Below are 26,620 nucleotides of genomic sequence, written 5' to 3'. Positions count from 1 at the left end.
TTCAACTGTTGCTGTGAAAGCTGCCCTGTACTCAGCTTCACATGATGAGGTAGCCACTGTAGATTGTTTCTTGCTCAGCCATGAAATGCAAGATTTTCCCAAAAAGAAACAATTGCCACTAGTGGACTGCCTAGTGTCATAATCACCAGCCCAATCTGAATCACTGTAGGCATGCATCTGCAAGTCACCCCCCCTGGGAAATAGTAAGCCAAAAGACTTGGTGCCTTGCAAATAACGGAAGATGCGCTTAACTGCCTGCCAATGCATAGTTTTGGGGCTGTGCATGTACCTGCTCACCTGAGATACTGCAAACTGAATATCAGGCCTAGTATTGCAGAGATATATGAGGCATCCAACAGCTTGACTGTAAAGTGTGGCATCAACTGATTCTCCTGCATCATGCATTGTGAGTTTCAGCCCCGGTTCCATAGGAGTAGATATGGGCTTACACTCTTGCATGTTAAATCTGTCCAAGAGTTTCTGAACATACTTGGACTGAGACATGACAGTGCCACGTCTCTCATGAGAGAACTGGATCCCCAAATAAAAATGAAGCAGCCCCAAATCTGACATATCAAAGTGGGTCTGCAAATCAGTTTTGAAATCTGCAATTTTGTCGTCATTGGACCCTGTGAGCAGTAAGTCATCAACATAAAGAAGGATGACTAATATTTCCCCCCCATCCATCTTGATGTAGAGGGTGCTCTCAGTAGGACTATTGTGCAGCCCCTTGCTGGTCAAAAAGGCATGTATCTTGGCATACCATGCACGAGGGGCCTGTTTCAGCCCATATAAAGCTTTATTAAGCTTGCAGACTTGAAGTGCATTTGCTGTAATATCAAAACCCGGAGGTGGTTTGACATACACCTCTTCCAGCAAGTCCCCATTTAAGAAGGCTGTTTTGATGTCCAACTGATGAACATTCCACTCAAAATGTGCAGCCATTGCAATTACTGATCGGATGGTAGTCATCCGGGATGTAGGAGCAAAAGTCTCCTCATAATCTATGCCCTTTTTCTGAGCATAGCCTTTAGCAACCAGCCTGGCTTTATATCTGTCAATGGAGCCATCTGGCTTCCGTTTGACTTTAAATACCCATCGTGTGCCAATAGCATGTTTACCCTGTGGCAAGTCCACAACATCCCAAGTCTGATTTTTTGCAATGGACTGCAACTCATCGTGCATGGCATTCATCCAATGCACATTACCTTGTGCCTCTTCAAATGTGGCAGGCTCCTCTTCATCAAGGAGAGTACCTGCATATGCTGATTCCACTGAATTAGCACCTTCCATGTGCCTTGCTGCACTGCGAGTCCTGCCAGGTAACGGAGCATCAAGTTTACTCTCCCGGAGAGTCTGTAACAGCCAGTTTGGGACTGTTTTTGCTGCATGTATGTCTGCAATTTCTTGCTGTACCACTTGTTCCACTTCCTGTGGAGGAGGCATGACATCCCTTGGCGGAACTGAAGCATTTGAAGGTTGCTGTAAATTCTGATTTGGATCAGAAAAATCAGCAGGGGAACCCAAAGCAATGGGTAGCAACTCTTGAAAGACATCTTCTGAAGGTGAAGGCATTTGAAAATCAGCCTGAGTGTAAGCTGAATTTTCAGAAAATATCACATCTCTACTTACAATGATTTTGCGTGTAGCAGGATTGTAGAGACGATACCCCTTGCTTTCTGCACTGTATCCAACAAATATGCATTTGATGGCTTTATCTGACAATTTGTGCCTAAATTCAACTGGCACATGTGCATAGGCAAGGCATCCAAAGACTCGGAAGTGATCCACTGAAGGCTTCCTGTCATTCCAGACCTCAAAAGGAGTTTTTGTTTTTAAAGCCTTAGTGGGAGCCCTGTTCAAAATGTAATTGGCACACATCAAACCCTCTAACCAGAATTTATGAGGCATGTGTTTGCTTTTCAGCATACATCTGTCCATCTCCATGAGGGTTCTATTTTTCCTCTCAGCTTTGCCATTTTGCTGAGGGGTCAGCTTGACTGTGAGCTGATGCACAATACCCTTTTGTTTGAGAAAAGCATCAAATTCTGCAGATAGGTATTCCCCACCTCTATCCGTGCGTAATGTCTGTATCTTGAGTCCGGTTTCATTTTCAACCATGGCTGAAAAGTGTTTAAACACTGTGAACACTTCAGATTTCTTTTTCAGCCCATAAACCCAAGTAAAATTGGAGTAGTCATCAATAAATGTGACAAAGTAGAGATGACCACCCAATGAAGGAGTCCTCATGGGACCACAGACATCACTGTGTATAAGCTGCAATTTGCGAACAGCTTTAACTGAACCATCCTTCTTGAAGGGAAATCTATGCATTTTACCTAAAATGCACCCTTCACAGGCATGTGGAGGAAGTATCTCAAGAGGTGGCAATGCATCAACCATTGAAAATTTCTGAAGTGTCATTAAGCTGTTGTAATGCATGTGGCCATATCTGGCATGCCATAATTCTGCATTTTGCATGGCAACTGTAGGGGTAGAAATTGCCAAAGCATGAGTTGCTCTTTTCTGAAAAATATCAAGCTGAAAAAGCCCACGCAGCAGAGTACCAGATAACATTAAGGCATAGTTAGCTTCCCTGTCCCGGACAGCACATTTGTCATCCTCAAAGATGACCTGAAATCCTTCTCTGTTAAGAGTGGACACTGAAAGGAGATTTTTGGTTATGCCAGGCACATATAAGACATCAGAAAGTCTGAAAATTGAGCCATCAATTGCAGTGAGCTCAACTTCTCCTGTGCCACGTACTGAATATGAGGAGTTGTTGGCACAAGTGACTTTCTTACCAACAGGGGGTGGATGCAAGGAAGTAAAAAGACACTTCCTCGAAGTGATGTGCTTGGATGCACCGCTGTCAAAATACCATGTGTTCAGTGTTTCATCAACACTGAAAGCAGATGCATCTGAGGGAGAGTCAAAACTGCAAGTCAAAAATGCATATGTATCATCACTGCAAGAAGCTGTACTATCCCGAGCATCTGGAACAGCCAACCTAGAATCAGAAATGCAAGATAAAAAGGCATAATCTTGACCAACAAAGTTGGCTGCAGCATCCCCACTGTCAGATGCACAAGGGGCTGAATCTGAAACAGCCATTCCTGAGCTGTTTTTCTTTTCCTTTGCAATCCTTTTCCTACATTCTGCTATGTGATGACCTGGCTTTTTGCAGTAGTGACAAAAACCCTTCTTTTTGGGCTTGCTTGCATCACTTTTAGCCTTTTGTGAAGACTGTCCTGACCCACTGGAAGGCTGATTTGCTGCTGTTTTTGCCTGTCCCTTTGTTTTTTATTTGAATTTTGAGAGCATGGCTTGTTCACCTGCACGTGAAGCCAAATTTTTCCTGGTCTGCTCTTCCTGAAGCAGGAGTCCTATCAGCTCATGAAAAGAAAGAGGATTTGCACCCCCCCTCAATGATAAATTCAGCGAAGTATGAAAGCTGAGATAAGACTCAGGAAGAGAATTCAGAGTGGTTGTAATCATCTCTGAATCAGGAATAATTTCATCTATGTTTAACAACTGCTCTCTGAGATCCTGTAGCTTAGTGAGGTGGGCTGACATGGAGTCACCCTCCTCCATATGTGTATTGCTCAACTCTCTTTTTAAAAAGGATACCCTGGCATCATTCCGTGCTGCATACATGCTTTCCAAAATATCCCACGCTGCCCTGGAGGTCTTACACGACCGGATATGCGGAATGATTGATCTTTTCACTGATAGAGAGATGCAAGACAAGGCTAAGGCATCCCGTGAATCCCATCTCTTTTGTTCAGGAGTATTGACTGTAGCTGCACCAACAACTTGTCCTGCAGCTGCACCTTGTGCACGACCTCTTCCACCTCCTTGGTGAGGAGGGGTAGCAGGTACAATATCTGCTGGTCGGATTTCATCCCCATTGACATAATCCCATAAATTGCGAGAAATCAGAATATTACGTACCATGAAACTCCAGAGGGAGTAGTTGGTACCATCCAATTTGTCTTCCTGAGAAAGACCACCGAACTGAAAATCATTCTGATTTTGATGGGCCATATCTGAAAAAGGGATTGAAGCAGATACAAAGCTGAATTCCCTTACTGGGAATAAAATGCACAACTCCCAAAAACCACACCCAAGCACGGGCTGTATATGCAACTTAGATTTCTGCACTTGAGCTGTCAGAAATCTGTCCAAGCATAAAACACTCTCCAAAATCTGCCAAAAGTGTTCCAAACACTCCAAGAAAGGCAGTATGTACTGAATACTCCAAAAAATGCTCTCCAAACACAAAAGCCCCAATTTGTAGCTAGAAATTGCAGCCAGAAAGGGGTAAAAATGCTAAAAGCCCCAAATCTGCAATTTTAATACAAAAGCCCCAAATTTCAGACAAATCTGCAATTTTGCTCTTGTTATAGCTTCAAACTTGCCCAATGATTGCAATGTCTGCAATCTGCAAAATGCCCCAAATGTACTTGCAGAATACTTAGCCAAACAATGGCTGTCTGCAAACTTAGCCTGCCAAAGATCACCTGCCAAAGATCACCTGCCAAAGATCACCTGCCAATTCTCTTGTACAAAACCAAGGAGATACCTGCTGCTGTACTGAAGCGACAGGTACGGATGGCGATGTACGGCGCGCAGGTACGGCGAACAGGTATGTACGACGGCGTACGGTGTACGGCCACGGTGTACGTCGATGTACGGTGTACGGCGCGCAGGTACGGATTTGTACGTCGATGTACGGAAGCTCGGAGCTGTACGTACGGCGAAATCGTACGGCGTCAGAATTCCGTACAGTCGTACGGACTGTACGGACAGATTGGCGGAGGCTGAAAGTCGAGGCTGAGGTTGGAACTAGAGGGAGCAAGGAGCACCAGGCTCTTGGACCTGCTCTAATACCAAATGAAGGAGATGGAGAGAGTGAGAGCTAGAGAGAGTGAGAGAGTCGAAAGCTTAGAAGCTGTAGTTGCAAAATAGAGTGTAAAAGAGTACAACACAAAATAGAGTTGATAAGGTTTTGTCATAGTGACAAAACCTTAGTAGTCACTAACCATAGTTAGTGAACTAACTGTAGTTAGGGGGAAAAACCTCTAAATGAGGGAAAAGTGCCCCTAACTAACTTATTATATTACATTGATCACTGCTGAATTATATCTATAATTCCAACAGTGACTAATACAAGAAGTGGGATGGGTTTTGTCTAAGTGACAAAACCTTATCCTTCACTAACCGTAGTTAGTGAACTAACTGTGGTTAGGGGGGGAAAACTCTAAAAGAGGGAAAAGTGCCCCTAACCTACTTATTACATTACATTGGTCACTGCTAAATTATAATAATAATTCTAACACTAGCCCCTATGCATTGACATTCAAAAGAAGGACAGATCAGACCCACAGGAACAAATCTACTACCTACAGCATGAAATTAGAGAGCTCAGGCTTATGGTTGCAGCTCTTGGGAGAAAAGTGAAGGAGATGGAGAGCAAGGACAAGCAAGAGATTATTGCAGAGGGTATGGAAAAATGCAGCACATCCCCACCAACACCAACATTGAATGGACTGCCAGACACATATCAAGGGTTTGCTATAACCCTTAGACTTGTAGCCAATGGAAATCCTGATCACTACTTATTTGATTAGTTAGTCACTTTGCTCTTGCAAGAAGAGCAAAGTCGTGCGGATAGGCAAGCTACTATTCTTGATCATGCCTTTGCTTCACAGCAGAAAGGAAAAGGCAAGGCTTCCAAGCCTATGGACAAGCCTAAATATGCGCCTAACAGTGGCAATTCCTCCAATGTATCTCAAAATACTACAGATAAGTCAAAGAAGAAAAGATGCAACTATTATCGCAAGCCAGGGCATGAAATTTCAGAATGCAGGAAGCGCATTGCTTCGGAGAAGAAGAAAGCAGGGTTGACAATAATTGCCTCACATGCAATTGAATCCCATGAGCCAGCAGATGCCTCACATGCACATGCTCTCCAAGATAATTGGGCATGGTCTGTCCATTGCTCTTTTGATCTTCAGCCCATACCATGGAGGGGAGTTTGTAGGCCATCTTCTCCCGGTCGTATTGATGCCCTCTGGGCCCTGGTATGTGCCATGTAGCTTTAGTTATTGGCACTTAGGTCACCTAGTACTAGTGGTACCACTAGGACACTAGGTCCTAGGGTTCTCTTTTATAGTACTTTGTACTTTCATTTTCATTCTTCTAGTTTATGTGGCGGCTTCCTCTTGCTCCACTCTTGTGCATCCTTTTGCTTTCGTGAGCCTACAATTGGCACTTAGGTCACCTAGTTCTTTTAGTGTCTTATGACACCTAGTACTAGTGGTACCACTACGACACCGTCCTAGGGTTCCCCTTTATTTTGTACTTTGTACTTTCATTTGTTAGTTGTTGATGTAACGGCTTTCAGCGTTCTGTTCCACGTTTATACCTCCTTCCGCTTCCTTGAGCCTACATATCTTGTCTCTCTATACGCACCCACTAGATGTGTGGATAGAGTACAGGTTTGGCAGTAGCTAGACATTTTGGACAAGGATTCCCTCATAAGGGAGATTTTAACATGGTAGAGAACAGAAGGAATAGGTGGTTAGGCAAGGGGACAGTTATTAGAGGAGCAGAACCTCAAGCTTGGGAGGATCTCAAGATTTCACTCCAATTAGTGGACCCTAACTCAAATAGTCTATTCACTTGGTCTAACCAGCAGGTAGGTGACTGTAGAAGGGAGCCCGGCGTGACAAGTTTTACCTCTCTATGCAGTTGCTCTCCAAGACTATTAGACGTAAGACGCAAACGTTCTCCACGTTAGCACTCTCGGATCACAAACCGGTTATGCTCTCGTGCGATTTTTGTTAGAAACATGGTGAAGGGAGATAGAGAGAGAGTTAGGGTGTGAGGAAATAATGCTCAAATGAAGACATGACAAAGGCTTTCATTCATTCATCAAGTATGACAAGACAAGTGAAGTACAAGCCTTATGTAGCCTACTCACACACACTCTAGCACCTAGTGCATATGGGATAAGTCCCATGATGACACGTGGAACTCACACAAGACTCACACATATAAACTAGTACTAGATCACCTAGTACTACACACTAACACACTCTTTGACTATGATATCTCCAACACCCCCCTTCAGAGAAAAGAGGTGTGAGACCCAACACGCAAGAGTAGACCGATCCCCCTTCCAGCACAATACTACAAAGAGCAACTCCAACTATCCAACACCTCCCGTGTGATAGTGACTTCTCAGTCAGCTTGCTACCGGCAAGGGCAAACCATCACTCGTCATCCCCCCTTACTCTGAACTGGGTGGTTAATACCATCAACCAAAGTAAAAGACAATGCATTCCTTTTTGGGGGACAACCCAAGGCAGAGTACCTCTTATTGACTCCCAATACATTCAATTTAGAGGGACAACTCAAGGCTGAGAACCTTTATGGGACTCAACACAAACACACATAGCATAGGGGCCTAGAAAGCCCAAAAATCCCAATCATAATGGTGCAGACTGTAATGGTTTTCATCAATAAGGATGGTTGTCTTTCCATGATTTGAGGTCTCTCGAGCATTGAAAACAGCCAAGACCTGATAGTACAGAGATTTGTCTTCAATTGTACCAAGAGAAGATGAAAACCAGGAAAGCCCTAATTTCTGAAATTTAAGGTTTGCAAAAATTAGGGTTTTCTGTTGTAGGTCAAAAAAACCAGTGTAATCCATGAAAGAACGGCTTAGGACAGCTCCAAATGTCCTCAAAACAGGTTGGAGCAGCTGAACTGAAACCCCAAACTCTGTCATGCTTCAAAATCTTCTGAATAGTCGACCTGTTGAAGTGCTCTTGTGGGCGTTCAGCAACTAGTCAATGTGTGTAGGTGTTCCAAAGCGCACCAGCAGGTCCGAAATCTGCAAAGTAGTAGCTGTAGAATGCTCCAAGTGCGAAGGTAAGTCTCGAAATCTGTAAGGCTGCTCAGCAAGGGACTCCGAATTGCTGCAGCAGATCACCAAGCTGAAAGTCGGCTGGTATTTGTATGCTGGAGCGCTGGAAATAGCTCGGAAGTGGCTCTGTTGAAGGCGGCTATGCAGCAGCAGCACATGAAACCCTAAATTCGGCCATAGAAGGCTTCAAAACGACCTTGAGGAACCACACGCAGGCGCCTGTTGCAGGAAGTGCCGACCAGCAAGCAAAGAGGGAGAAAATATGCCAACCAGCTATCCGTGAGGCTGCCAAGGGCCTAGCTACAGCTCCAAGAGGGCCTGAATGAAGGCGGCGGCTGCAAGGACAGAAAACGTAGGTGGAGTAGCTATGTAGGGCGAAATGGAGCAGGGCTGAGGCGGCTGCAGGAAGAAGGGCTGAAGTAGAATTAGGGTTAGGGCAAGGTGACGAATTAGGGTTAGGAAAAGGGTGACGAATTAGGGTTAGGGCAGAGACATGGTGAAGGGAGATAGAGAGAAAGACTTAGGGTGTGAGGAAATAATGCTCAAATGAAGACATGACAAAGGCTTTCATTCATTCATCAAGTATGACAAGACAAGTGAAGTACAAGCCTTATGTAGGCTACTCACACACACTCTAGCACCTAGTGCATATGGGATAAGTGCCATGATGACACGTGACACTCACACAAGACTCACACATATAAACTAGTACTAGATCACCTAGTACTACACACAATCTCCAACAATTTTGGTAACGGAGACAGGGTCTCCTCGTGGTTCGAGGCGGACCCCAATCTTTTTAAATACAAGACAATGCAAAGACAGATTCAAGATATTTGGAACAAATCTATCACTGAGGATGCTACGACTTTCTAGCAGAAGGCTGTGGAAGAAACCCATATTGCACTCAAGGAAGCCACGAAATTCAGGGCCAAGGTGAGAGCTAGGAGGATGACACTCTAAGGGAACACATAGAGAAGCTTGAATCTCTAGCAAGAGGTGGCTGCGGTCAAGCTCAGGATGAGCTAGTTAACACCAAAAGAGAACTGAAGAATCAAGAGTGTATCAAATACGAGGATGCCAAAATTTACTTCAGAGACTCGTGGGCATGCAGAATGGATAGGCCGTCCAAGGAAGTCTTTAGGCTAATAAGACGTAAAACAGTTAATGAAGAAGTACCACTCTTGGAAGTGGCTGATAACCTGTGGGCCGCTAATGAGGGGAGAACCAAAACTGTATTTCCCAACATTTTGAAAATCTCCTATCGCCTAACCCCACTCTCACTACAAAAGTGATGCAAGCTAGAGAAGTTTGTAGGGCATCTAGAAAGAAATTGGTCAACTCTTTGACCTTAATTACTTGGAATCCCCTCTGACTCTAAAAGAGTTGAAAGAGGCTGTTAACCACATGAAGGACGGTAAGAGGCTGTTAACCACATGAAGGACGGTAAGAGTCCTGGTGAGGACGCGTCCTATTGAGTTCTACAAAGTTTTATGGGAAGTGGTAGGTCCTAAATTACTTGAAGTATGGAAGGAGAGTGTTCTAAGAAATCAGATTCCTATACATCTTAACTGCAGCATCATCAAGTTAATTCCCAAGGGAGGTCGTAAGGATGTGCTAAAGAATTGGAGACCTCTAACCATGCTCAATTGCAGCTACAAGATTTTGGCCAAAGCCCTTGCCCTACGGATTCAAGACAAGATGGCCACATGGATCCTGCCAGAGCAAAAATGTTTCATTAAAGGAAGACAATCTCCATCAACCTCTCCCTCTCAGCCCTTAGCTCAGCCTCTCCGTATCAACCTCCCTTTCCAGCCCTTCCCTCTCATTCAGCCTCTATCCCCCTCTCAACAATCCCTTCCTCTTCACTTAGGATTTTTCAGTTGTACCCTTTCCGCTTAACATTCTCCAAACGACGGACAGACCTTCCAATGGTTTGAATTGGCCTTCCACCCTCAATTGACGGATGGCAACCCATCTAGTCAATCCTCGTCCACTTAAACCGGCCGCAAGAATGTTGATGCAGTTGCAAAAGGATGTGGAGCTTGAGAATTCCACCACCCTCTTCGCATGCAGCCTTCCAAATCACACACCAAGGACTGGATGCTTGCAGCCTCACCTTCAGACCTCACCTGACATCTTACAGACATTTGGCTCTTGGGATGACGTTTCTGCATTTGACACCTCTGAAGCTGCAAGCACAAGGCTTAAGGCTACTAATACCTTAGTACTCGGTTCCTGGAAGATTTTCCTCAAGTCAAACGACCTCTTTTCATCAAATTTTCAGATCAGCCCAAGGTGTACCATCGCCTCCTTGCAAAGATTGGAGCTGCCTTTGGAGTGGTCATTGAGATCCCCCCCTCCCTGGTTCACCCTCTTCAGCAGCAAAGGCGATCACATCAGATGGGGTTCCTAGAGTTAGGGTCATTGTCCTTGACCCTAACATCTCTGATCACCACACCATGCTCCAGCGACCTGATGGTTCTCTTTTCCAGCAAACAGTTGAGATCGCGAACCGACAGGACCAGTGTCGGATTTGTAGGGCATTTGGGCATTTTGCTAGAGATTTCCCTAAGAAGAAGAAGAGACACAAGAAAGCTTCCAGGGCGGCCCCTCATGCTAGACTTGTCCTTACATGTACATCAAACCGTTGAGGCGCACCTCTGACTACTGAGCTGGCCATCTCCAAGTCCCATTGACTCAGCTCAAGCACTATCCTAGTGTGTCCAACTCCTAGGCTTTCTAGCCCAAGGATAATTCCTTCGAATCTTGAAACTTAGGGTGCCAAATGAGTAATGATCACTTATCTCTACTCGGCACTGTAGGCTCTGACCTGAGTAGTTCTGGCATGAAATTGACTCCATACGATCATCAAGATCTGCACCATTGAGCAGCCCTTCCCAATGAAGGGGGGGTTTGTAAAAATCCACCTATTAGAGGGCTGCCATGCTCCCATTTTTGGGGTATTCAAGTGTAGAACTTGCTATAAAAAAGAGGTTCCAAAGCTCTGAGCTTGGGGTGAGACCGCACACAATGACCTCTACCCAAGTGGGTTCAACTCTACATCTCTCAATCAACGATAGATAATCCTTCCTTGGAATAAGGTAGGATGATTGTCTATCAAAACACTCGATCCTTGGCACCTCATGCTGTTTATCCTACCCAAAGAAAGGTAAGAACTTGTTGCATGATATGTCCTATGCACCCTTGGTGGAAGCCCTAGCAAGATGCAATATACCAATCCGTGGCCAACAAGACATGATTAACTAACACTCTCCCCTATAAGGGAGAGTTTCATTGAGCTCTTGTACCATAGCTTACAATAAACGCTCTGAAGGGCTGTTTCGTTGAGCTCTTGTACCATAGCTTACAATAAACACTCTGAAGAGCTAGAGCCACCTACACCCTAGATAGCATGTAGTATCTCTCTAAAGCCAATGGATTCAGCCTAGGCGAGAATCCTCTACCTCTATCTAAAAACCCACTAACTGGTACCAATAGATCTTGGGGATGCGTCAATTTTACGAGCAAAAACCTATGAGCAGGTTTATCCGAGCGTGTTTTCAAGAGATTTAAAAAATTGTATTTCTTTAGAAAACATGGTTTTTACACTTTTATTTTCACTAGAACTCTAAGATCCCTTTATCATAAAAATATACAGAATAGTCATCATAAAAATATACAGAATAGTCACTCATTCAATTTTACATAAGTAAGAAGGATCATAAGGGAATTTTCATAGAGAAGTCTACTCTACATGTGGGTTTCTTTAAAATCCATCCCATTATGTTACTCGGCATGTCTTCACACGGATCATATAGGAAAGCATCATGATCTGCAGCCTCTCAAAATTGACCCACTCTTATCCTTTGTTATCCACCTCCCTCGAAATCCCCCGCATATAGTGCAACTTATCTAACTAAAGACTCAAAGAGGAGATGTACATGCTGAAAGTGGGTCTGAAAGCATTGTTGTTCTTATCTCACCAAGGAAGCATGTACTCTAGTCAGTCTAGCCCTAGGTTTCATGTTGAGCCAATGTCCTATGAAAATCCACTCCAAATACATGTAAGTATGGGGAATCCCAACCTGTGCTCATGCAAAAATGAAAGCCTCATGTTGGAGGTGGGCTGTGTGGTGCGTACCTTGCCTATAACTCTCTCATATAGTGCCATGATGCCCAAATGACATAATCCACGATCCCCAACACTCAGAGTTATGAGATGAGGTGAGCCCATGGTACGGAGTTTAATGCCTTGCAGAAATCAACAAACAGTAGTAACTTTCTGCCTCGGATGCTTGGCCTCCTCAATGAGAGCTCTAAGAGTGAAGATGTGCTCCAAGGTGGAGTGATCCTGTCTAAATTCTTCCTGACCCTTGGCACACATACCTACCCACTCAGCCTGCTCGCATATGTGTGTCTCACGTACTGATCCATACATTTTACTCATCAGATGGCCTACCATGACCATCTGATAATTACCAGTCTCCATAGGGTACGTCGCTTTGTGAATCAGGACAATGGTGTTGATGATGATCGAAGATGTGGAGAAGCCTTTACATAAGGCTTCGTTAAATTCCCTGGCAAGGATCAGTGCAAGTATCTCCCAACCATGGGTTCAAAACCCCTTTCAGGGGCTTAACAGCCCAAAAAGTATGAATATTTTAGTTTATTTGTTTCGCGCAATTTGGAGATGGCCTCCCATGCTACTTCAAGTAGTCTATGCTGTAGCATGTTCTGCTTTTTTTTCCAGAACACCATGAATTCGGTGCAGCACTATTAAATGTGCATCATTTCTGCCTCCATTAAGAGAATGGATAAAGAATTAATTTCCTCCAGCCCAAAAGATTTTAAGAAACCTGTTTTCAATTTTTGGAATTTTCTCCCTAGTATATAAAAAAATAGTGTTGGGAGATGGGCTTTGAAATGTTTGCACATGGAGGATGAAACAAAAGAACTAGACACATAATGGGAGATTCTGGCTAGCATTGCAGCGTGGCATATTTGGAGGGCCAGATGTACGGAGGCGATGGAGGGTTCCCAAGTTTACCCTTCCCAACCTACGGCCAATATATGGACTGATACTATACACACACTTATGGCCATCTGAGCGACCATGCAGGGATCCTCCAGAGCAGCTACAGCCAGGAGAGATACTTTCTTCAGAGTTTGGAGAGGATCTCCTTTTTTCTCTGAGTCTCCTTCAGTGGAATTTTCAGCCTCCACCTTGGATTTTTGTTAGCTCTTTTTTAGCTGGTTTTTTCTCATGCATGGCACGATGTACTTCCGCATTAGAGCTTGCTCTTGCAATTTTCATTCATACTTAATGAAGTAATATTTTTCCAAAAAAAAAAACAAAAGAACTATGTAAAACAGGAAAGATTGATGCTAAATAGGTCAATGATGATTGTCATTACAGATCAGAAGGTATACATTTCTTTGTTTTATTTCCTGAGTGGAAGAAGCAAGCTATTACCTGGGTTTGATATGTGCTGAAACTGGCATCATAATGCTGTTCTATTTTCAACAAAATGTATGTTTGATTAATCACAATGTTTTCCCTTACTTTTCCTTGTCCTTTCTAGAAAGAAGTAAGCCATTAGCTGTTTTTAATATGTGATGGAACATGGCATCATAAAGCTCTTCAATCTTCAAAAAAGTGTGCATTACCTGTGGCAAAGAGCTGGGCACTTATGGTTACCACACCGTAGCTTCCTTCCACACACCTGCATGTAAGTTGCCATGTACTTTACTCATATGTATCATAACCTTCCAAATTTCATCATTATTCTGACAGTGTAATACATGGTACACTGTGCCAGACATATAAGAAACCCTTAAAAATGCATCCATTTGGAGTGCATGCTTACCAATGACTACCTTAAAGAAAGCAGGGATCAGAAGTAGGTATAAAGGTACATAGGCCCATTCTCATCTTGAAGATACTCAATGACAAGTGGAGCTTTGAAACTCAGCAAAGTATCATGCATGGTATCAACACTATTGCAACATATTATGATGTAGAATCATTGCAGGCACATGAGGAAGTAGAACAAAGCAATGGTTTTCCCACTGCTAAAGGGAAGACACCTAGAGGCCTGTCCTGCAGCTATCCTGTACAAACTTTTAACAGAGGAAACATATATTTAATTGGAGGGCTAGTTAACAGCCAAAGGCTAGCAATCAGATAGATGGATGTTAGTAGGGCTTTCTTTACACACGCTTTTTGTTTGCACATGTATCTGCAGGTTGTCATCCTTTCTTCCTTTCAGTTCAGCAACACATTATATCTAGATGATAATATAGGTCTCAATGACAAGTGGAGCTTTGAAACTCAGCAAAGGATCATGCATGCTATCAACACTATTGCAACATATTACAATTTGGTATATTCTAGTCTTACATAAAATCATTGCAGGCACGTGAGGAAGTAGAGCAAAGCAATGGTTTCCCACTGCTAAAGGGAAGACACCTAGAGGCCTGTCCTGCAGCTATCTTGTACAAACTTTTAACAGAGGAAACATATCTTTAATTGGAGAGCTAGTTAAGAGCCAAAGGCTAGCCATCACATAGATGCTCATTACACCTGGATGTTAGTAGGGCTTTCTTTGCACACACGTTTTGTCTGCACATGTATCTGCCGGTTGTAATCCTTTCTTCCTTTCAGCTGAGCAACACACTATTTCTAGATGATAATATAGTTCTCCATGCGTAACCTTTCTTTGTCTGCATGTATAATTGCCAGTTGTAATCCTTTCTTATTGATATTTCCCAACAAAGCCAAGCATTAGTTGGAGTTAATGCACAAATACCCATAGGATCAACACGATGCATGGGGTTGAGACTTCGAGGTACATATAAATCATGATACTATGCATGTGTGTGTGAACGCGAGCATGCGTGCAAGCGCGTGTGCGTGTGTGTGTGTGTGTGTGAGAGAGAGAGAGAGAGAGAGAAAGAAAGAAAGAAAGAAAGATGTATTAACGTCCGCGGGCGGTCTCGCCGGTCTATTGGACAAAGTACAAGGTACACCATAAGGGAATAACTCATACAAGCCTCAATTGGCTGGAGCAAAGGGCGCGCTAAGACCCTTGCTGAGTACTATGCTGAGAGAGAGAGAGAGAGAGAGAGAGAGAGAGAGAGAGTGTGTGTGTGTGTGTGTGTGTGTGTGTGAGAGAGAGAGAGAGCATAAAGCAATAGAGATGGAGAGGACTTACAAAGCCACAATCGACCTGAACTGCAAGGCCAATTAGCGTGAGTGAGTGCATTCGTGTGTGTGTGGGGGAGAGCGGGGGAGAGAGAGAGAGAGAGAGAGAATGTACAGCACCAAAGGGATTATAAAGTCACAATCAAGCTATGGGAAGAGAGAGGTAGAGGTAGAGGTAGAGTCTATTAACATCCTCGAGGGGCCAAAAATGACCCATGGGACCCGTCTCAATACAATGTAAAATAGAGTCTCCTCAAGGAGAGGGGTCAGGAGTCTATGAGTTCCTGACGCCAAGTAAAAAAACGAGTAACAAAAGATCCCAATGCTGCCGGAGAGACAGTAGAGAGAACTGATGTCAACTGAGCGGAGTCGTCCAATATCTGCTGGTAGTCCTCCCTGATTTGTGCATATCGAGGGCACTGTAGAGCCACATGTGCCTCCATCTCAACTGTCTGCATGTCACAAAGGGTACAGACTCTAGCATGTCTGGGCTGATGCATCCAAGCTCCCTTCTCAATTGCAAATGTATGAGATCTGGTACGAAACCTGGCTATGTTTCTGCGATAGGTGTGCTAATATAAGGCTGAGCATGAGTCTCTATGGACATGTATGTAGTGTTGGAAAGGTCACCTCCCCATCTGTAAGCCCCCATATGAGGAGAGCGTGGGGGAGGGAGACCTAGGGCAGGATGTGCCCAAGAGAAAAAGAGAGAGAGAGGGGGCTGCCACATGGGCAGCACCTCACAAGAGAAGAAGGCTGCAACATATGGCGCGAATTACAGTGCAGATGGCGGGGCATCCAAGTGATGGAGCGGGCCTGCAAGAGGGCAGATCTGGAGCAGCAGAAGCGCCTAGGATGAGAGAGGCTATGAGCAGGTTAAAGGGCCTGCAAGAGGGCCTGGCAGCAGCACAAGTGTTGCAGGGAAGGGAGGGGCTGCAGTGGGCAGCACCCTGCCCTTATATAGGGCCAGGAAACTGATCGGCCACATAGGCCAGGCCACAGCCCCATGCATAGAGGGGAGTGGGAGGGGGCTGGCACACAAAGCAAGGGGGGCTGGGCCCCCACTTAAAGGCAGGGAGACTTAGCTCAAGTGTAAGGCTGAGACTTTGGCTGTCTTCTAGGCCAGCAAGGAGCTGAGGTCAAAGGACGGAGAGTCCACATAAGCTCGAGGTGGAGCACGCGGGCTCGAGTCTAGAGATAACTGGGAGATAGGAGAAGGACCTTGTGGTAAGATCAGAGGACCACACCATTGGTGGGACTCTGGATCTATATCTTTTGTATTGTGTCCATAGTTTTGGACGGAAATATATTATTTTGGTGGTTTCTCTAACTGGCTGGTTCATTGTCTAGTGATGAGTCTGCACATCTATTTTATGCACATAAGTTAAGAAGTTTGTGATTCCACACCCCACACGCACACTGTGTGAGCTCCTAGGCATTACTATCAGTCTTCCGCTGTGCGTACCCTCTGTTGGGTCATTTCTAACATGGTATCAGAGCCCAAGTAGGAGGCTCACAGGTGTGGGAGCCTGAAGGCAGGGACCTTGCTGAAGGATGACCCTGATTCAGAAGCTCTAGGGAATCGACTTCCACGACTGGAGAATTGTGCCCTTGCGAGAAGGAGGGTGACTCAGGTTCAGTCAGGTGCGTTCAGAGTTCTGGTCTACTAAAATTGAGTTTGGTTGACTTTGCTGTGTGGTATAAACAACAGAGATGTCGACCTCTACAGCCTCTTCAGCCCCTGCTCTCCCTTCCTCCTCCCCTAGTTTTCTCTCATTCACTATCCCCAACTTTGGAGAGTCTGGAAAACTGGACGGGACCAACTACCCGATCTGGAAAGTGAAGATCCGGAGTCATTTAGTGGCTCGGAAGTTGTGGAAGCTAACCACCGAAATGGAGGCGAAGCCAGAGGACATAGTGGATAGGCAAGGGAAGATATTCATGGCAGTAGACAGAGAGGAGCTCGAAGCTTGGGAAGATAGAGATGCCCATGCCTTGGCATTAATCATAGGGACTACGGCGGACTCTGTTCTTCCACATATCCAGCTGGCCTAGACGTCAGTAGAGGCATGGGCCACTCTGAAGGATCTATACGAGACTGATAACACCTCCCAGATTTTGCTTCTTCAGCATCAACTCTACAATCTTGATATGGAAGAAGGAGATACGGTACATAGCCACTTGACGAAGGTCAAGGTGGTGAGGAATCAGCTAGCAGCAGTTGGTCAGAAGACAGACTCATGCCATTTGGCCTTGATGGTACTGAGGAGACTACCTCGGAGTCTCAAGAGCTTTGTTACGACTATGATGCTGGCAAAGGAAAGGGCAAGCTTAACAGTGGCAAGTCCAAGAAAGACAACTCTAATGACGAGGAGAGTTCGAAGAGGAAGCTGAAGAAGAAGTGGTTCTACTATGATACGTCAGGACAGTTTGCAAAGGATTGCAGAAAGAAAAAGACGGATCAGAAAAACAAAAAGGAGTCCGACTCAAATTCAGAAGGAGAGGCCAAAGCAAATGTGTAATCAAAGAGTTGTTCCTAGTGACATCACCGAGTGTTACCGAGATCAGATATGTTGATCCAGAAATCACAGTGAGGATGTCTGATATAGAGATGTGGGTCGACAAGGAGTTAGATGCCTTTGTGAAGGTGAAGGACAACATGGAGCGCTTGGTACCTTCCAGATGCATGGCTGTTGACACTAACACAAGGGTGGATTCCATGGAGGGCCCTGGGGTCTCATGGTCAGATGGATGCTGTACTTCAAAAGGGGACAGTAAAGGATTACACAGGCTATTGGTGGGTGCCTCATCGAGGTACAGGGTTTGCTTTCAGAGCACACACACAGGCAGTACAACAGTCTGGTGAGAGGGGGTGTTGGAAAGGTCTCCTCCCCATCTGTAAGCCCCCATATGAGGAGGGCGTGGGGGAGGGAGACCTAGAGCAGGATGTGCCCAAGAGAAAAAGAGAGAGAGAGGGGGCTGCCACATGGGCAGCACCTCACAAGAGAAGAAGGCTGCAACAGATGGCGCGAATTACAATGCAAATGGCGCGGCATCCAAGTGAAAGAACTACATCATCTGCGTATAACAACAATAGCACTGTCCATAGTCCCAATTGCGGTCCTTGCAACCCTTCCTCTATTGCAAATTCATTGATGAGTTCCTCCAGTTCATCAATGCATATTCCAAACAAGGTAGGTGATAGAGGGCAGCCTTGCTTCACTCCCATATTACTCTCAAACACATCTGACATACTCTATGCTTGTTTGAGTCGGCATAATACCTTTTCATAGATACGAGAGATGCCTACTCTCAAGGCCGATGGGACTCCTATTGCTTGCATTCTCTTCCATAGTCCTCCTCTTGAAACTGTGTCAAATGCTTTCTTGAAATCCACAAAGCAACAAAATAAAGTGCGTATCTGCACTCATCCATGAGGACTCTCAAGGTAATAAGGTGGTTGGCTGTCATGTGCTCCTTGTGAAAGCCTGCTTGTCCAGTGGCCCTTTTCTGGGCCTCTTCAGCCCATGAGCTGATTTTCATTTCAAGCACCGTACTGAAGAGCTTGGCCAATGTAGAGCTGACCATTATAGTTCTGTAATTTGTGACTGAATTTTTGTCTCCACCCTTGTGTAAAGGCTGGACCCAATTTTCTTGCCATTCCTAAGGAAAACCATGGTGTAGAGCATGTGTTAGGATTGTGAGAGCCATGTTCTTGCTCGGTCTCCTGTCCATTTCACAAATTCAGCCTGTATCTTCATGTGATCTGAGGCTTTGCCATTAGTCATCTTCTTTAGTCCAGCTTCAATGTCTTCAAAGGTAAAAGGACTAGTACATGTGACTGGCAAATCCTCCTTCCCTATTTCAGTGGCATGTGCGTGATTGTACAACTTGGTAACATAATCAAGCATGGTTGCATCTGATATATCCCCTGTTACCTGTTTCCGTCTGCCTTTCACTTGTTTCCAGCCCTTTCTTAGATTTTTTATGAAAGTAATCAAATCAGATTTCTCTCTTTCTAAAATATATTTTCTTTTTCCTTGTGAGGGCATTGTATGTCTTCTCCAATTGTTTATGCATGTCTGCATCCAGTATGTATTTCAGGTCTTTGCGCAGTTGTTTACATTCCTCGTCATACCATTTCTTGTGTGGTAACCCTTTGACCTGTTTCTTTTTTCTTGTAGATGCTGCTCCAAATGTTTGTGGCTGAGGCAAGTATTGCTTCCTGCAGGACTGTCCATCTAGGGTTGGTCATTGTTCTCAGCTTTGCATCCAAAGTGTCTGCATAATCTTGGTGTTTGTTCTACTTTGAAACCTCCTGCATGTGCTGAAAATTTATGCTCCCTATGTTCAATGTGTATGTCAAGATCCAACCATATTGGGAGATGGTCCAATTCCAGATATTTCATCCCATGTTGAAGCTTTTGATAACACGTATAGTGTCCACATGTACCAAGGCATAATCTAGCGCACTCTGTCCTCCGCTAGCTGAGATACACGTCATCTTGTGGGTGTTGGGGAATAATTGCATTCCATTCAAGACTAGCATGTGCAGCCCATTAATCATGCATCTGAGTGCTCTGCCTTGAGTGTTGATGGTCCTCGGATGTTCTCTGCCACATGGTGTCATCCTCGGAGAGAGAGAGAGAGAGAGAGAGAGAGTAAAGCAATAGAGATGGAGAGGACTTACAAAGCCACAATCGACCTGGACCGCAAGGCCAATTGGCGTGAGTGAGTGCATGCGTGTGTGTGGGGGGGGGGGGGAGGAGAGAGAGAGAGAGAGAGAGAGAGAGAGAGAGAGAGAATGTAGAGCACCAAAGGGACTATAAAGTCACAATCAAGCTCGCTCCAAGGTGAATTGTTGCCAAAATGTCATTGTTTAAATGCAACTTCCAAGAGTAAAGTAAAATCACACTCATTTAGCTTACCTCAGAGCAAGGAGGGCATTCCCCATTGCAGCAACGACGCTTACAAGGATGGCGTTTACAATCACGCAATCGTTGGCATTTCCTTTCACATTGCAAATCCTGATGGCAAGGGACCTATGCACATAAAATGCTATGAGATGCTTGACAGTAGAGTTCAAGCGTAAGTCTAATTGAAAACTCCATTTCAACATTACTAGTAGGAATACAATCAAAATGAAAAATGCACTGCCTGTGCCAAGGAGTTGACAATCTTCCAAAGAAATCTTCCTACTGTTTTAAAGCTGTGCCTGGAGGCTAATTTAAGGGTCAAATTTGCAGTCACAAACACGATGCTCCAGATCCTTTCCACAAAATCTCTACAATTTCAATACAGAACTTCAACTCTAAGACACATTCAACCTCTTCAAATGATATATTAAATTCAATAACGTAAGTGTACACCTGTAAGTAAAGGCTATACTATATATCAAATACCCCTTCCTACAACAGCTAAGAAGCTTATCACTTAGAAAACAAACTCAGTCTGAATGATACAGTCACAGCCCACAAATAGATATTCCTCTCCTTTTTTTTGGAGAAAAAGGTAGTTTTATCAAGAGGAATCATAGTACCATGAAATGCCTTGAAATGTTAAAACTTTTCAAAAAAGCAGAGAAGTTTCAAAAACAAACTTTGGCTTTTGGATCCCAAAAAGGTGTAACAAGCAGCATTTCCATTTTATAGACTCGGACAATGCATAAAAGTACTGAACAAGTATTCTGCTATCAAGTTTTCAAAACTCAGACTCCAAAGTACAGCCGCTGTCAAGTTTTTCATTATTTCCAATGGACAATCTTGGTCGAGACACTAGGTCATAGATTCCATCATCCATGATCCATTTTTATTCCTAATTTTATTGTGCAAAACCCAAAATACGTTATATTCATTAAAGATCTGAGATGCCAAGTGACAAGTGTCAAAAAATAGTTACTATGTCTACAAGAAAGAGTAAATAGTCTGCAAAGATGATAAAGAAATTTAAAAGTTACAGTTGATGGCTTATTGGACATGATGTATGGACGGATGTATGTCACAGAGTCCAAGTCATATAGATAAGCATGATGTTATTTTAGGCAGCCTGCTTTTGGGCATTCTTGAATTAGCACCACCTTTTTTCCATAGTAACAATGAAAGGCATTCATTGACACGTCTTGAACTTGTTGCAAGGTTTATGTTCAAAGAAACTTCTTGCCTATCACTGGCCTGTTTATTGACTGAGTAGGGTGTGCCTATATTGTGCCACTATATGAGGTGGATGTTGAACACGTTGTGCAACAGTATGTAACAAAATTCTTCAGTCTAGGACTCTGCCTCTTCAAAGACCACCTCCTTGCTGATAAGGATCTGCTTCTTCATCGGGTCGGAGAGGCGATAAGCCTTGGATTCTTCACTGTACCTAACAAAGATACGTCTTCCACTGGAATCAAGCTTCACCCTCTCACCCTTATGCACATGAACAAATGCATTAGAACCAAAAATCCTCAAATGGGATATTGTTGGTTTCTTACCATAGTAAGCTTGGTATAGAGTCATATCGTCAACAGCCTTGGTCTTGGTTCTATTGAGGATGTGAACCGCAGTGTTCATGGCTTCACCCCGATAAGTTTCGAGAGACTCCTCCCTCGCAGCATGATTAAACTTGTCTCTGTGACGGTCCTGTGTTTCCACTCAGCAACTCCATTTTAATAAGATGTGCGAGCTGCAGTAAGCTGCCGCTTGATCCCGTGCTTCTTGCAGAAACTATTGAATTCGGTAGACGTCAACTCCCCCCCTCTGTCCGTGCAAAAGGCTTTGACTTCCTACCCGATCTCCTTCTCTACCTGGGCCTTCCATTCCTTGGATTTCTCATAAGCCTGAGATTTCTTGGCCAGGCAATATATCAAAGTCATTCGACTGAAATTATCCACAAATAACAAAGAATAACGTGAACCTACAAATGAATTTATTGACATCGGGCCGCAGATGTCGGAGTGAACAAACTCTAGCAGCTTCTCGGGCCGCGATAAGGCCTCTATGGGAACTTGTCCCTATGTTGCTTGCCCTTCAAGCAAGACCTGCAAACACGATCATTGCCTCCAATTAGTTAAAGTCCATCCACCATCTTGGACTTCTGCATCTCGACCAAAGTGCCATAGTTGACGTGACTGAACCCCTCATGCCAGAATTTGGATCTTCTATGGTGCCCATGTACCAACAAAGCGTTGAGCCGGTATCGCCCTTGCTATTCGACACCATGAGCCACTACTTGTCCATTCTCCTTGGATGTGACAATGGCTTTGATGTTATCAAACAGCACCAACATGTTGTGTTTGTCCATCTGGCTGACAGACAAAAGATGCTTGCCAACCCCCTTCACAAGGCATGTCCGTTTATCCCCCACTGTTACCTTGGAGTCAAGATGGGTACCTTCCATGGTCTTGAACCATTCTTTCTTGTTTGAGATGCGCTTCGAGGCTCAGATGTCGACATACCAAACTTCCTTGCCTTCACTCACTGCATAGGCTGAGCAATACTCACTAATCAAGAAAATTGTGTGGGTAGTGACGTTGGCTTAGTCCATCTTTGGCTCCTCCTTGGTCTTGGACTGCCTCTTCCGCTTTAGGTCTGCCTTCTTCTTTCGAAATTCCTTGGCTGAATGACCAAGCTTCTCACAGTGGAAACATTTCATCTTCTTTGTGTCCTCGGTCTCGTTGGTTATGGAATCCTTGTACTTGCCTTTGCAAGGCTTGTCCCTCACCACAAGGTCTTTCTCGTCTGATTGGTAGTACAGTTTCTCCCGAGCCTCCTCCTGCAACAGTAAAGGGCCAAGTTCTTTGAATGTGACATGCTTGGTTCTCTATCCTGTTAGATATGCTCAATGCCCCACCCTCCTGGTAACCACCAGTGGTCCAAGGTGCTCAAGTTGTAAGACCCCCATATGAGGAGAAGCCATGTGTGAGCCCGGGACACTGGATGGATCCTGACTTGCATGTCAGATGAGGTCTATCAATGAGATTGTTGATGGTAGAAAGGTGATTGTGTGGGAGCCCCTTATTCTTGCTAGGGCCTGGGGGCCAACTGGCCCCCAACTGGGGGTTCCAGGAGGGCCAATGGCCCCCCTGGTGAGGGTTCAGTGGCAAGGGCCCCCGAGGCGACGATATAGGGAATATTCCATGGACGACTAGTCGGTTCCACCGACTAGGTTGACTGGTCGGCTCCACCGACTAGGTCGATTGATTGACTCCACCGACTACGTTGATCCGACCACTGCCCTCATAGCTATAAAGAGGCGACCTCCCCAGTCCATTGTATCGGATCAGTTCATATCAGATCAGATCTTCCAGCTAGTAGCTCTTCACCTAGTATCTGTCTAGATCGCCATCTAAGCTCCACTGTGGGAGCGCACGGGTGGACGGAGCCATCATTTGTACTACATCAGTATTGAAGGAAAAATTTGTTCCTCTCGAGTTTACTGTGTACTCTCTATTCTTTGTTCAGTTTCTGTTCCGCTGCGCCGTGTAATTTAACATGGTATCAGAGCCCATGCGGCTCTAAGGATCGAAGAATAAAAGAGAGGCGAGGGCTTCAACAGCACAGGAAGCGGCTCCATAGGAAGCGGCTCGAGTTCAGTAGCTGCTGCTGCACCAACAATCCAGGCATTGAGGATTCGCGCACCAGCCTTCACTGAAGGCAAGCTAGATGGTACGAACTACACTCTGTGGAAGTTTAAAATTACTGCTATTCTGGATTCATATGAGCTTCTGGAGACAGTACTGGGGACTGACCCAGAACCACAAGGAACCCCCGATCCAACAAATCCGGGGAGTATGATACCTCCTAATGCCAACCTTCTACGAGCTTGGAAACGCAGGAACACAGATGCTCTGTGTGCCCTGGTTACAAGTACTACTGGTAGTGTTTTGACCTTGATTCAGCATACATCTAAGGCAACTATGGCCTGGAACATATTGAAGAGTCAGTATGAGACGCGGAATCAGACAAGGATCCAGAACCTAGAGAATCAGCTCGCAGCTGAGAAGCTTACTGAAGGAGAGACAGCGCAGGTGTTCATAACCCGAATCAAAAATATGCGTGACCAAATGGCTGGTGCTAGGATACAAAAGACTAGCGAAGAGCTAGCTCGGCGGTGTCTCCGGATATGTCCACCAAGGTTTGATGGACTGGTAACAGCGCTTAACACTCAGGTGAGACCCCAACCATTGTCATTTGAGGAGTTCTGTGCTTTACTTATGGAGGAGGAATTGAGGCTTAAAGCTCGAGATGGAGGCGACAATGGGGATGTTGCTTTCTCTACCACTACGAAAGGCAAAGGTGGTTCCTCCACCAAAGGTGAGTCCTCTACTAGTGGTGACAAAAAGAAGAAGGGCGGCAAGAGGAAGTTTCAGGGAGAATGCTTCTATTGCAAAAAGAAGGGCCATATGATTGCAGATTGCCGGGTCAAGAAAGCAGATGAAAAGAATGGTATCCTGAAGAAGACAGATAAGGGGAAAGAGACAGCTAACACAACGGTAACAGAGTTGGATCTATTTCTGGCCATTGAGGAAGAGTGTTCCTCAGTTCAAGAAGCTTCAACCACTGATTCATGGGTGTTGGATAGTGGTGCCTCCCGTCACATGACCTGCAAGAAGGGTCTATATTGTTCCATGCAGCCTCTACAGGAACCCATCACCGTGACGGTTGGTAATAACACAAAATGCCATGTTGAGGGTACAAGTACGGTTTCATTTGTTTCTGTAAATGGAGATGTTAAGAAACTATCTAATGTGCTGTATGTTTCATAAATCAAGAGAAATTTGCTATCAGTTGCTTCCATAACTGACCTTGACCATGAGGTGAGGTTCAACAAGACAAGTGATACATTCACTTTCCTGCTCTCACTCTTTCCGTCGATTCACGGGCTAATTCACAGGCGCTGGCATCCGTATTTCCTCCCAGCCACTCTCATGGATTGCATGCACACAAAGATACGTAATTCAATTTCGTTTCATGCATATCCACAAGCCCACAACTCCCTAGATGGTTCCCTCCTGCCACATGTCATCATTTTAGACCTTTAGCTTGGTACACCATTTACCCCTCTCTTGGGACACAATTAAAACATTTGCCCCTTGGCATTCTTACACATTTAGGTGCACCTAGGCCTGAGCACTCCGAACCACCTAGTCGATGCCAATACACCCTCACCTAGGACCTTGGCAGTTACTTCCCTTGACCATTTTATTTACGCACATAAAATATTACAAAAGTCGGTCATCTAAGGGAAAATGCCCACCGATCTTTCTGAGGTCATGCTATCTCGGCTAGAGCATAACATTCCTTCCCTCTTCAAGCATCAGCGTCCTCGATGATGAAATCTGGGAATACTCTCCGTAACTGGTATACGGATTCCCAGGTAGCTTCCGATAGAGGTAGACCATGCCATGCAACCAACACCGTGGGTATCTTCCGATTGCGCACTTGCATTGTTCCTCGGTCCAGGATTTCTGTTGGTTTGCGTCTTGCATTATCCTCTATCTCCTGAAATAAAACAACACCTTCGATTAGTGAGTCACTTGTATGCAAAAATTTCTTTAAATGAGAAACATGAAACACTGGGTGCATCTTACACCCTTGTGGTAATTCTAATTTATAGGCTAACTTGCCTATTCTTTTTAGAATTAACCATGGCCCACAATATCGAGGTGATAACTTAGCACACTCTCCTGCAGTCAAAGACATAGAGTGCGAAGGAACTCTGAGAAAAACTTTTTCTCCTTTCTTAAATTCTCTAGCGGATCAGTTTTCATCCGCATACGCCTTAGCTCTATCCATAGCTTGGCGGATGTTAGCTCTCGCAAGTGCTAGCATCTCCCGCATCTGAACCACAAAGTTCGCGGCACTAGGCACTTTCTGAGGTATTCCAACTATAGTTGGATTCGCTGGTCTATAACCATAGTTCAGCTCAAACGGACTAAACCCTGTAGAGAAATGTTTTCTATCATTGTAGGCAAACTCTAACAATGGCAACCACTTGTCCCATGTATGTTGCCTTAATGACACATATGCTCTAAGCATATCCTCTAAAATTTGGTTGATTCTTTCTGTCTGACCATCCGTTTCTGGATGATCCCCACTACTCATTCCCAACTCAGTCCTTAGTGTTTCAAATACCGCAGTCCAAAAATGACCGGTAAATTTGACATCTCTGTCTGACACTATGGATTTGGGTAATCCATGCAGACGAAATATATGTCTAATAAACAAATTCGCCACTTGCGGGGCACTAACAGATTCTCTAGTTGGAATGAAGTGAGCCATCTTAGTAAGACGATCAACCACCACAAGGATAGAATCATATCCACCTTGTGTCGTAGGCAGCCCTACAATAAAGTCCATGGAAACGCTCTCCCACTTACTTAGTGGTATCTCCAAGGGCTGTAAAAGTCCGGGTGGCTTCACCCGCTCTGCCTTACTTACCTGACACAAAAAACGTGTCACATATTCATGAATATGCTTTTTCATCTTTGGCCA

General features: G+C 44.7%; 1 protein-coding gene across 1 annotated transcript in view; it reads right to left on the bottom strand.

The window, feature by feature from the left end:
* The window catches only part of NFXL2 (NF-X1-type zinc finger protein NFXL2), a 64,305-nt gene that overhangs the window by 15,875 nt on the left and 21,810 nt on the right, over positions 1–26,620 (bottom strand). Inside the window, exons 2-3 of the mRNA XM_087384539.1 lie at positions 20,072–20,185; positions 13,607–13,662 (exon numbers count right to left, since the gene is read on the bottom strand). Coding sequence (XP_087240665.1) covers positions 13,607–13,662; positions 20,072–20,185 — 170 coding nt within the window. The remainder of the gene's footprint in view (positions 1–13,606; positions 13,663–20,071; positions 20,186–26,620) is intronic.

This window comes from Dipteris shenzhenensis, chromosome 14 (assembly GCF_047967505.1).
Source record: "Dipteris shenzhenensis isolate YYH24624 ecotype China chromosome 14, Dip_SZ_1.0, whole genome shotgun sequence".
In the NCBI taxonomy this organism is placed as follows: domain Eukaryota; kingdom Viridiplantae; phylum Streptophyta; class Polypodiopsida; order Gleicheniales; family Dipteridaceae; genus Dipteris; species Dipteris shenzhenensis.
Note: the sequence above shows the minus strand (reverse complement) of the source record. Positions and strands in the feature narration are given on the sequence as shown.